This window comes from Sesamum indicum, linkage group LG5 (genome assembly GCF_000512975.1).
Source record: "Sesamum indicum cultivar Zhongzhi No. 13 linkage group LG5, S_indicum_v1.0, whole genome shotgun sequence".
Taxonomy (NCBI): Eukaryota; Viridiplantae; Streptophyta; class Magnoliopsida; order Lamiales; family Pedaliaceae; genus Sesamum; species Sesamum indicum.
Window position 1 is genome coordinate 3,167,465 of NC_026149.1, and position 13,086 is coordinate 3,180,550.

Here is a 13,086-nt window from a genome sequence, read left to right on the forward strand (position 1 = left end):
TACCACCCAAGAATAAAAGGCAAAGAGTAAGACAAAAAGTTTGTCCTTGGTACTTGGAAGAAACAAACTGCCTCCTTCTGGGCTATTCTATTTCAAGGTTATTGGCCTTATGCCATTGTATATAGGATCTGCTTGTAAAGCAGAAAATCATAGAATAGGACAATACCTTATACACAATAAATCATACCCTATCAGACCAAAAGAAAAAGTAATATAGAGAGATTGATATATTCAATTCAAAGCTTTGTCCACAAGACAGCCTGGTATGTATCAAAGGACTAATTGGTGAGAGCAAAAGACAAGTCAAAAACACAACAATCACTCTCAATCCACACTGTTCATTGTCAACCAAGTGACCAAATAGTGCATCAATGCTTTTGTTTTAATTTTCACTGTGTTAGGGACATAGTTGTACAAAATATACTTCTCAAGTATCTTTCTGCACAGAGGACTGAATTTTTTGAAACAATCTTCCAATATGGATGGAAAGAACTGTTTTTAGTTCTGCGTGACTGTCTGCCACATAGAATGTCACAGAATTATAATAGAAGAGATTGTAGTGTTACACTCTCCAGGCTAGAGCACAAACGAGTACCGTAAATCTACAAGAGACGCAGCAATGCTATTTCGCTACAAAAGAAGGGTTACTTTGTTGGAATCGAACAAAATTGGAAATTTATACAATGTGGGACTATTATACAGAAATGTACACCTATCCATTTGACAAGCTGATTGGTCATTTCAAAGTTGTAATGTAGTATGACTAAGGGAGGAAAAAGAAATGATTGCTGTGGGAGATTTACAGTATAAACTTCTTCCGTACTATTGCAATAAGTATTTATATCTGCAGTGCTATGTTCTGAAATCCTAGTCATTGCATCAAACTCTCTCAATTCATGTTGCTGGAGCATAGGGAGCTTTATAACATTTTACAACTTTCAGTATCAGTCGACCTCCTTTGAACTCTTAAACACCTGTCCCCCAGAGCATAAGAAGGCCATCAGGTCAAGTGCGATATTTGCAGTTCTGGTTCATATATTTTATTATTATCATGAATCATGAGAGCCTTGGACCATCAAAGAAATATGCTTAGCAGTGTCTGCACGCAGACTATCTCCTCTAAATCCGATCTGGGAAGAAAATAATATTCAAGAAACCTCAAAACTCTACCCAGACAGACTTGGGAAAAACCATCTACAGAATTTATCAAATCAAGTTTATACATCTATATAAGACAAAAGATTACCTCGTGTGTCGAATCAGGAGAAAACCACCGTAATAGCACTCCAAGACGTACTACTGCAGGTATTAGCTTGAACAATAATGGTGTGGTTACCTGCACAGAATCTTTATGAGCACACCTCAACAAGCAAAATATTAATCAAAAGTATGAGAAAATTTCATGTACAACATAGATCAAGAAAAGGCATAAAATGCAATTTAAAACAATGGTAAAACGAACATTTACCAACTTAATTAGGGTTTTTCCAGCACTGTAACCATTTAGGCGTAATTGTGATTTAATTACGAACAGAAATCAAATGTTCACTTTTTCTCTTATTTCTCCTTGTATGTAATAAATGAATTTTGATGTACAAAAGGATTTGAAATTGGATAAAAGTCAATTGGTATACTTGACTGAAAAAGAAGAAATTAAGAATCTTTTAGTGGCAAGCAAGTGCAATGTGTCATTCATACTCAATACTCTTAGTTGAGTAATAGGTGCCCCAAGGGATTTTATCCAAGATAAAGTTTCAGAAAATGTAAAAAATCTCTTTGATATTTCAGAAAGGTTTTGGCTTAATTGCCATTGGAAGAAGGCTCAGTCTTAACATATAGCAAGGAAGAGTATTTCAAATTTTGAGAGGTCGGACAGATGGATAGTTTTCAAGAGATTCAAACATTTATACATCAACCATATCTCTGCCTGCTCAAATTCTAATATGGAAGAGCCATCAGCAGCATATTCTGCTTTGTGGGAATTGTTACATATCTCAAGGGCAGATCTGGTTATCTGATAACTGGCAACATTCATCCCATATGATTCACATGGATTGCAAATTCTTAAGTTACTATTCCTCCCATTTTAGATAAATATAAATGCTACGCAACCACATAATGGCTAGATTTTCTGGATGTCATATACAATGTAGAACATATTCTTAGAATTATCTTAGCATGAAGTCATCACAAGATGCAGGCAACATAGTGAAGGACCAAACAAATACCATTTCTCCAGATTGAAATGATGTATGAGAGCCTACAGAGTACTGCACATACCAGACTGAGAGCTGTCGTTCCAAGAAGAAGCATGTACAATTTACCCTGCCAAAGATATCACCTTCGATTAGTGGTCCATCTCAGCAAATCACAGGAGCGCAACAGAACCAAAACCAATCAAGATAAAAATACTTAAATTGAATATTAAGAAATAAACAAGAGTGATCCTTAGTGTGAAAATGCAGATTTTGCTTCACTTTGCACTGAAGACAACTTCAGAAGCAAAGCAATACCTCAATCAGCTTCAGGTTTGACGCGCGGCTAAGAAGAACAAAAGCAAATTCTCCAATTTGTGCAAGAGACATTCCAACCTATATGTATCACATAACCAAGTTAGCTGTTCAAAGACAGCAAACTAAGATTTTATTCAAAAATACAGACAATACATACAAGAACTGAAGTCTTATTGTTGTAGCCAAATCCTTTCACGACCAACGTGACCACGATTGTTTTTACAACAATCACCAATAGAACAGCTGCCAGCAGAATATCAATGTGGTTCCAAAGAAAATGAACATGAATAAGCATTCCAATACTGGCTAGGAAAAGGGCAGCAAATAAGTTCCGGATTGGCTCCACCTATAAAACAATGAGTTCCAGATAAGAATTCCCTTTGTCCAGTAACAAACAAACACTGTCCAATTCCTAGTACCAAAGTACATGAAATGTTATATACTTAATAATAGGGAACAGTAAATTAACTCCATTAATACGACCCTCTGCTATGCTTCATACAGATCAAATTTCCTAACAGGGAACTTTTGTTCTTATCTTTCTTTCTCCTTTTTACAGGAGCCCAGTATCAACTAACATAGCAGCCAAACCTGCTTACTGCAGTTGGGACTTTTCACTCAGAAGAGCAATAACACATCAGCCATTGGCTTTCAAGCAAAAGCAGGTGTATAAGGCCTCCTATCAGTTCACAGAAAGAAGGGGGAAAAAAAGCTTAAGCATTCCCAGGCCAATTTTATTAACTCATAGTCATGAAAATGTAATGGAATCCAATTCCAACAATAATTATAGGGCCTTACATGCAGGCACACACACGTGTTAATGAAAGATGGAGAAGGGAGGAAATACGAGAACACAGAACAAGCATAGAAAAAGAATACCTGTTCAAGAGTATGATGAGCAAGATCAGTTGTTGATATCATCACTCCAGCAGCAAAGGAACCCAATTCAAGGCTCAGGCCCAACTTATCACTACACTGGAATGAGCAACAATGCATTACATGCATGTATTCACATATATTGTGGCGGACAGAAAGTTTCCAATAAAAAAAAATTGTTTGCATAGGTCCTACTGCCAGAAAAAGTAAACCAAGAGAATTGATTAGCAATGTGCAAAATGGAAATACAAGATCTCCTGGGCAGATTACACAAGTTACAAAAAAGTTGATAAACAACAATTTCAAATTTCATCGCAAAGCAGAGGATTAATAACAGAACTTGGGAAGTAATACGAACCCAAGCAACAAGCAAGCAGAAAGCGACAGATGCCAATTGATAGAGTTCATTAGTCTGCAAGGATTACAGAGGACAAAAGTGAGATACCAGAAACCTTGTGCGCATGTCGTATTTGCTCAAACACAAAATCACCTGTGAGGATAGGCTAATCATCAACTTAAGAAACCAAGGTATACAAGTGCGGCATAACATTGACAAAATGGCCAAAAATGTAACTAACACTATCAACCTGAAAAAGGAAAAGAATGACCTGATAAATAGCATAATAAATCATTAAAAAGAAAGTTTACTAGCATATGCAAAAAAAAAAAAAAAAAAAAACTATGCCAAAAAAAAAAAAAAAAAAAAAAAAAAACTATGCATCTTGAAACTATTTCCGCTTGATCAGGAATTAGTCAGAACATATCCTAGCCACAATGGAAAATAAGCTCAACTAGGAATAAGAGAAAGTACAGAAAACATAACTCATAACTAACGACATATACTGGTGAGAAGGACAGAACGTCTTCAAATAGTTTTATCATTTCACCTTACTGGTATTGTCGACCAGACTATCCAAAGCAGACAACGGTTGTAAAACTCATCATATATAAACCCAGGACAACATTAAACGTAAATCCCCCAAACAAGTACATTTGAGAATGAACCAGATCTATCACACACAACAATCATTAGCTGCATAATGTAATAAAGCATATAGCATCAATTAGAAGCTTGCATCCACACCAGACAACCATTCTAGAAGTTCATTTACTTACAATTTTGCCATGGAAACAATTCCTTGAAGAGCACCAGAGGAACCACCAAGGATTGGAAGGAGGGCAAATAGCAAACCCACCGCACAGTCCTGGCAAGCAGAGACGCGTTCTCAAACTTCAGAGGTGCAATTTCATGCTAAATATTACAAAACTTACAAGCAAGCTCATCCTAGTTAACGGCTAAAGCGTTTCAATTTTCACTTCTCGGATTTCAAACAAAGAGATAATTGTAAAGCTGATACACACCTGCAGAATCAGGGTTCCAACAGTGACCTGCCCATGCAGTGTATTGATGCTATTCCTTTCCATTAAAAATTTTAGAACCTGCATGCCAAAGATGATATCATTGCATCAGTTGGCTTTAATGCACAACCAGAAAAATGCTACAGGTGTTACATTATATCTACTTGTCATATATTATTGAATTATGTAAAATCGGTCAGAATTTTTTAAGGATAAAATGAACTATTCAACCACTTATTCATCTTTATTATTCTAGTGCTATTTTTTAATATCCAATCATAGAAAGTGAAAACGAGCAGCCCCTTCTGGACATGCCAATCGTGAGATTCCAATAACATCAGTTATTTTCTACTTCCTTTGCTGCTAGTGGTATGGCAGGCAGTCTTCACTGATGCAAAAAGTTAGATTTCCATCAAACAATATTGCGAACTTTAAAAGAAAGAATCAATATTCATATAAAACTTTAGCAGAAGCAAGCATGACAGTGAGTGTTCTTGGCGTGTTACTGGAAGATGCTTTTGTTCACCAAATTCAACTGAATCTGTATCAACAAAGCGCACCACATATCAAGAGGAGCCCTTATTGTCTCTAAGAAGCAAATGGAATGATTATTTTGGTGAAGTGGATTTGAACTGAGGACCATGAGCTCATATCATGTTCGTTTGTTGTAGTTTGGTGTAATCAATAATGATAATTAAAGTCCTTTAGATTAGGTTGGATTGAGCTTTATCATTAGGGGTCCAAGCAATAGAAAATAAGCCTCATAACCAAATTCAGAATAGCATAACCCTTCATGCCCCTCTAAGTTAAAGTTTAAGTCTTATACCATGGATAGACAAAAAAAAAGGACATAAGAACTAAGTGCTCAGCAGATGAATTATCTTTACTCTCGCACGACGAAACAGTAACTTAAGAAAAAAAAATCAGCTTAGATACCACTGCTGTTGAAGACATTGAGAGGAAGACACCAACAAAGACACCTTCAGATGATTCTCCACCGCACAACTGCAAAGATATCACTTAACGACATTAGACCTAAAACAGAATGAAAGAAGTTGACAAGAAAACATGCAATATTTGAAGGATAGCAGCCCCAAGTATTGAAGAATAATCGAGTATTAAGATACAGAAAAACTCAAAGTCTCATGTTAATCAAACATCAAGCTTTATCAACACTTTATATAACAATATTGTGATACAAAGTTATGCAATTTCAAAGAAAGTAACAACAGAGAGCATACCGAGGCTATTATCCCACACAAGCACATAAACAGAAATATCTGAAGCAACCCGCCTAAGACAGCAACTGCCCTCACAACACGAATCTGCATTATCAATTATATTTGTTCTAATTTCTCTCAAGATTTTGTCATATATCATACAACAAAATGACAAAGTTTAGATAAACAACAAAATTAACCTTCACTGCCGAGAACTCCAAGCCCAGTGCAAAAAGAAGAAAAATAACTCCAAACTGTGCGACTGTCTCAACCTGCATGCATACGCTTTTGAAGTTAGATGGCAAATTTTGACTTCGAAACATAGTGTACCCTCCAAAAGAGAGAGGTTGTAAGAGTAAGATATTCACAAAGAAGAAACTACGACAACTTCAAATGAAAAGGAAAGATAACAGGCCACATACTTGTACCATTTCACTAACAAAACTAAAACCACCCGGTCCAATAACAGATCCTGCTAGCAAATATCCAGTTATAACCTGCATGGTTAACCACAAACTCCTGTAAGTCTCTTGGATATCAGCATCTATGTCAACATTCAGAAAACACCATCTATATTCCAGGAGCATCACAAAAACAAGGAGAATAAATGAAAACCAGAGTCACATAAATCAGAGAAAAAGCACAAAGCTAAGCAGTAATCTGACCGGCTGTCCAGCACAAGCAAAGGCAATTCCACCACAGGTCGCGGAGACAATTACAACAACTAGATCAGATATGAATCTGTCAAACAGTAACCAAAAATGTTGGACAGTTTATAAAATACTGAATGAAGTAAACTACGCATTGCTTTGTCGGCTGGGGAGGGTTCGGAATTGAGAGTACTAACCTCAAGTCCAACTGTAATACAGGAAACTTGGACTTGGCATTCGACATAATGAAAACATTGTCCTGAGGAAAATTGTTAACAACTGGAATCAATTTCTTCAAAAAATATCTATGAATGTGCACTTGCATTCATTTTCAATAATTGTGTGGCTTTTTTCTCATATAACAAGTACCTTCTTATCTATCAAGGTTGGCGTGTCTTCAGGTCGATTCTCATTATCGAGATTAAAAACATCATGAAACTGAAATGACCTAATATAAAAGTCAGAAAGATATCAAGAGAAATCATACTAGGATTTCTTATGATGACAAATAGATATCAAACCATAGTACTTGAAACAGCAGATTATTCATTATCCAGGATACAGTTTGGGAAGCATACTTTTCATCTTTGGTCTCATTTTTCTTGGGCTTAACTCTAGCAACAGTTTCCAGGACTGCCTGCGAATTAGAAAAGTTTCAGTAGATACAGCACAGACATAGCAACAAAATGAAGCAAACTTAAACGACAAAGAGAGACAGAGAGAAACAGAAGAGAATTTGACATCAATGTTCCAAACTTTAAATCAAGTTTTGTGAGTGTAATGCAACAATAAGATGATCACAATTATATACAAATGACATTTTGCAGTATTTGGTTTATTTTTTAACAACACAAGCCAAGAAAGTAGATACTCAAATTCCAAATGCAAATCTTTTGTGGTCTAAACCTATTGGGCCTCACTGACATCGCCAAATCTCTCAAGCAAGATGATATTCAATAACTACCACTTTCAACTGAAATCGCATGCCCTATAGTCTCTTAACTGCAGAAACTTATTCAACTACTTACAATTATGATAATCGATGCCATGTCTCACACTACCAACCAAAAGAAGAAGACTGCCAATTACTCGAGATAAAGTAGGTTTTAGAATAACAACCGCACACATGATATGTGTATAGCACGCCTTACACGACATCAGTAACTTGACAAACATGTGTGGGAACCATAAGCCATCATCAACTGAACTTTCAACTTAAATGGGACCATTCATCTTTGTCACTCCTTTTGGAGTCTTCTAAAAGTGCGTATTCGTGCTGGGAATTTTTTCTTACATCTGTTCAAATAAATTATTTGGTTTCTTTTCCTGATGCCTAAATGTATTATGGCATCTAAAAGTAAAAGAGACTCAAATTGCATAGAGTACCAATGAACAGAATACCAGCTGCCAGCAGCAACAATATCAGATCTATCCAAACAAAACATAACCATTTGCTGAACAGCAACTACATCCCTCTGGAAGTTAGCCACACAAAATAGTAACCTCCACGACCTAAGGGCTAATCAATTAGTATGCCACAACCATATTTCTGATCTGCAACTAGTTTTAAGAGTGCCCTTCACAATCTAGCATCCACCATTTTCAAAAGAGCTAATCAAAAATCTGACGAGTCCAAATATAAGCATGTTCAAAATGTGCAAGAACTTGTAAACGAACAGACCTGCTGTTCGGCCACACTGTTGTTGAAGCTCCCAGGATCACTGACTGCAAAATGGATAAAAAGAGAGAAGAATAAAACGAAATGCAAGGTTTCTTTCCAAGTGGAAACTCCTAATCCTACCTTATTAAGTTTAATCAGCTTCATTAATTTAGACATCCAGTCCACTTCTTTATTGTTTTCATTCTGAAAAAGCCAACTTGAAATTTAGATTACGTACATGCATGAATGACCACATCAGTTATAATGGATTTTACCAAGTCTTTCGAGATAACTTTACAACTGGTAATGTTTTCAATAAACTACAAAATATATGCATCATGATTACTTGCATTAATTTCATTCAAGAGCTCCAAACATGGAAATTGGAACTCCTTGGGGGGCAAAAAAAAGGTAAAAGAAAATCAACGATAGCTATTCGCATTTGTATATTCAGAAAATAAGACATTTATCTGCCCCATTATCTTAGGCTCACATTCAACTTGCCAAATAATTCTAAATAAAGTTGCACCATGGACAATTTGTTGTATGCTTACAGAGCTGTTTACCCAAATATAATCAGTGAATTCTGCGAAGACGAATATAAAAAAATCCACGAGTTGACAATAAAAGAAATCTTAAATGCATAAAAACAAACAATCAGAAACAAAAGATTCGTCACTAATTCCATGCAATACAATAAACAAAACCAAATTTCCAATACAAACAAGTAGAACATAAAAATTTAGGAGGAATAAAACAAAAACAGCATAAAAAATTGGACACTAAAAATATACAATATAAAGCGCAGAGTACAGTTAGCGGAGATCTACACTAACCGTCGGAGAGTTCATCAGTCTCATTGAACTCTTTCGCCAATGCGTGATCGATCATATCAGCAAAACTCCCTTCCTTACCCTGAGACGTACCGTTTAAAACGGTAGCATTAAATACTCCGTCATCAGGCACGGAATCGCCGGCGTTGAGAATGAACAACAGAATCAGGAGAGCAAAAAGCGACCGCATCTTCTCGCTTTGATATTCTTCAGAGGGGTTTTGTGATGGAATAGAGGAAAAATGTAGTGGGGGTGCGTAGAGTGGCACCCGGTGGAAGTTAGCAGAGCCAGATGGGCGGGGAGGGGTGACGGAGGTGGAGTGAAATTACGTAAAAGAACCTCCTTCACTTTACTTATCCCAGATACTCGGTGCTTGAGATCTGCGAGCAAGATTTTGGAGTAGGTGACGCGCAAGGTGCACGCGTATGGCGGAGGTTGCAAGGGACGCGCCGTCACATTCGGTGCCTGTTTCAACTTTCAGGTGGGTTGATGCCTCGTAAACTACTTTATCGGTCTACTAGACCGCGTTTGGTTAATAGTTTTTATAGTTTTTTCTAGAATAATTGTTTGAAAGTTTATAAGATATTATAAAATATTTAATAATTCTCTTTGATAAGAAAAATACAGACCGTAAAAATAAGACGCCAATAATTTATAAATTTTTTTAGAAAAAAAAAAGTATGTAGTTCCTACTTTATGTTTTTAATAAAGTTTTTTAAATTAATTATATATTTATTATCAATAACATTTTATAAGTTCTGCAATTTTATTTTATTTAAATACGTGAAGAAGGGTAATTACACTATTTTTTCTTGAAATGTAATTTAATTATACGTAAATTTTATGTGATTTGGACATCTAGTACCTTTGAGATTTTGTGTAATTACACTTAAACTCCATATAATTTTAAAAATTTCACACAAAATACAAAATGACCATAATTTGCTAAAATGACGAGAAAAGTGCACCAAATAAAACTAGCCACATGCACTTTTTGGGTATTTATAGAAAATTTCATCCATTTTTGTCCTTATTATTAAATTTTTTTAAATAACAAAAATAAAATTATCAAAATAAATTCAGACACAACTAAAATTACCACTTTTATACTTACAAGATTAAAATTACAATTTTTTGAAAAATATTATTGCAACCTAATGTTTAGTAATAAGTGTGAGGAGTCATTTATTATTTTTTCCTAACTTTCGCCAACTTCAATTAAATACTTTATATATGCATTTATTACTCTAGAGAATCATAATAAGGACAGTGAGCAATAATTATAAGTTTATAACTAAAGAGTTGTACTATAGTAGATCTTGAATCTGAAATGGTCCTTAAGTTATATAGTCCCAACTTTGAATGATTTTAGTCATCCTAGCTTTTGATTTTTCTAGTTTTTTTTCTTTTTTATTTTCTAATATTCTCAAGTTTTTTTCTTTATTTTATTTAGTTTCAAAAGTTATTTTTTATTACATAATGCCATTGTCAAGTATTTATAAATTATTAAAATATAGGTAATTACATAAATAAAAAAAAAAACCCTCAATTGTGCAAAATTATCTTAGAACTTCCTTGTATTAACAGAATAGGCAAAAAAAAAATTATTATTCGAAATAAGCAGAGTCTCCCCCTTCATTTGTTATCCTTAATGAGTTGACGATGTTAAAAATTTTAGTCATATACTTATTGTACCATTATTTTAACAATCATTAATCTTCAATCAATACCAATGAATGATCCAGATTATAAGTAAATTTAAAAAATATAAATTTCTTTTATATATGTACAAATAATTATATATATACCCACACATAATTACATATAATATATATATATATATATATATATATACACGACAACAGCAACTGTGAATAGCGTCTCAATACCAATAGGGATCATTCCCGCCCAACCTTTGGGCAATGGTGAGGTTGTGCAGAACAACCTGAGCGACAATGCAAAAGGGGGCGACTTTGGGCAATAGGTCATAAAAATATTTTAAAAAATTTTAAAATATATATATAATTATAATTTATAATTTAAAAAAATATTTTTAGTTTATTTACCATAAAAATTAGATAAAAAAAAACCTAACTGAATGGGCTCGTTATTAAACAAATGTTAAAATTAAGGAGGTATTTATAAATTTTTAAATAACGAGAAAGTATTTGTAATTATACCAAATCTAAGGAGAGGTGGTTGTAATTTACCCTTTATTTTTTCCCAAAACTTTGGGTTGGATCTCCTATTTCAAATTTCGTTGCATGTTTTATTCCATTCAACATATATCAACGCGCATAATGGGCCGAACCAGCCCAAGACGGGCACAGACCAACCTAGAAAAGTCCAACTCAGGATTATTTATGATCGGTCTGAAAGTAGTCTTTAAAGGACCCAATGAGTTCATTTGTAAACCCAGGAACTATCTATTGTTCGACTTAAGGTCCAATCCAGCCTCGATTTGGCCTATTTTATTTTTATTTTTTATGAAAATGAAGTATCTTTTAAGTAATTACTTAAATTTATGATTATTTTATGACGCAAATAAATAATAAATTAAGTCATATAAAGATATATAATAAAAATTTATAACTAGAAAAAGAGAGTAGTTAATAATAAACTTGGATGATAAGAAGCCAAAAAAGAGTTTAAATAAACTTTGAAAAAAAATAATAAACAAAGAATATTAATGCACTAAAAATTTTAAAAACCTAAAAAGATAGTCAACTTAAAATAATAAAATAAAAATCATGTTTAAAAAAAAAAAATCATCTAGTTGGACCAATCCACCTAGCGCCAAACAAGCCCGGTCTAGGACCGCTAGGTTGGAAGAGTCCTAAATATTGATATTTGAGACTCGTCCAAGACTAATCTGATCCCAATTGGATTTGAGTTGGACCATCCCAATTTTTTGTTGCGTCAATCCAATCCTAAGTTGGGCCCACCGAACCCTGTCTACTACGCATGTTAAAACATATTCATGCTCCGTATATAAAAGTTTTTTTTAATAAATAATGTAATCTTTATATGTGTAATGCGTATATATTAATTGAAACAGAAGATAGAATGAAATTTAGAATAGAAAATTCAACTCGCGGAGACTCTTTGCATTATGAGAGGAAAAGAATGTTACTCCATAAAGGGAGTTGGAGAATCACTTTCATCATTCTTATTTAAAAAAAAAAAATACAAAAAACAGTCAACAAAAACAGGGACTATATAATCCATGTGCCAAATCCTACTTTTATGAGAGTGAAATTTCGGCAAGAAAGTCGGAAAAGAATCAATTCCTGGACTCCTAACCACAAACTACAACTGTATCTTCACTAAAATTGCCTTTTTCTTTCTTACTCATCCACATTCTGCATCAAATGTACTGAATAACTGAATATATATCTTATTATCAAATATGAAAATTTTGTAAGGAAGCCCTACACTTTCTAAACGGAGAATGATCACTTCCCTCCATATATCACTTATAAAATAATCACGATTATCCATGTATGAGTGCGGCATGTGAATTTTATTAAAATGAAGAAATGTAATCTCTCAAATTTTGGAATTCAACCATTTACTTCTAAAAATGGTCCCATACAATGTATGTCGAGTATTTTTAAAATACAAATACAAAAAAGATACGTATCTAATATAATTTTAGAATATCCAAAAACTAAAATTTCAGTTGAAATGATGAATTCAAAGTCATGGATTGTAAAATTCCTAATAACGTATCTTTTAAAATTGTTTGGATAAATTTAAATTTAAATAATTTCAAAGTTTTTAACTCTAAACTGAAATTATATTTTGTTGCACATTGATGGATTTTATCGTTTGAAATTTTTTTTCTAAATTCTTCACTTAAATTTAAATTTATTAATCTAAATGTAACCCAAAAGCAAAAAAATTGAAACTGTATCAGATAAGACTGGGAAAGTATCCAACACATCCTAAATATCTGATAGAAAGGACTGCTAA

General features: G+C 33.9%; 1 protein-coding gene across 2 annotated transcripts; it reads right to left on the reverse strand.

Annotated features, from left to right (window-relative positions):
• LOC105161838 (K(+) efflux antiporter 4) lies at positions 578 to 9,634 on the reverse strand. 2 transcript variants are annotated; one of them, XM_011079662.2, is made up of 20 exons: positions 9,115 to 9,634; positions 8,300 to 8,343; positions 7,197 to 7,255; positions 6,988 to 7,066; positions 6,816 to 6,877; positions 6,634 to 6,709; positions 6,391 to 6,465; positions 6,169 to 6,240; positions 5,990 to 6,073; positions 5,685 to 5,753; positions 4,752 to 4,829; positions 4,506 to 4,594; positions 3,880 to 3,976; positions 3,748 to 3,801; positions 3,393 to 3,488; positions 2,671 to 2,859; positions 2,514 to 2,591; positions 2,281 to 2,325; positions 1,247 to 1,336; positions 578 to 974 (listed from the first exon to the last, which is right to left on the reverse strand). In XM_011079662.2, exons 1-20 carry the CDS (start codon positions 9,299 to 9,301, stop codon positions 945 to 947), a joined length of 1,653 nt encoding a protein of 550 aa, XP_011077964.1. In that variant the 5' UTR covers positions 9,302 to 9,634; the 3' UTR covers positions 578 to 944. The 2 variants fall into 2 exon arrangements, with proteins under 2 accessions (XP_011077964.1, XP_011077963.1); XM_011079661.2 differs by having other exon boundaries at positions 578 to 1,130.

Bases quoted from the DNA above. Each gene is read 5' to 3' on its own strand.
- LOC105161838 (XM_011079661.2), bottom strand. From the start codon at position 9,301: ATGCGGTCGCTTTTTGCTCTCCTGATTCTGTTGTTCATTCTCAACGCC. The intron at 4,830-5,684 runs GTATCTAAGCTG...TTTGGCATGCAG, and splicing joins CAATGTCTTCAACAGCAGTG to GTTCTAAAATTTTTAATGGA. The intron at 3,802-3,879 runs GTGATTTTGTGT...TAATCCTTGCAG, and splicing joins TGATTAGCCTATCCTCACAG to ACTAATGAACTCTATCAATT.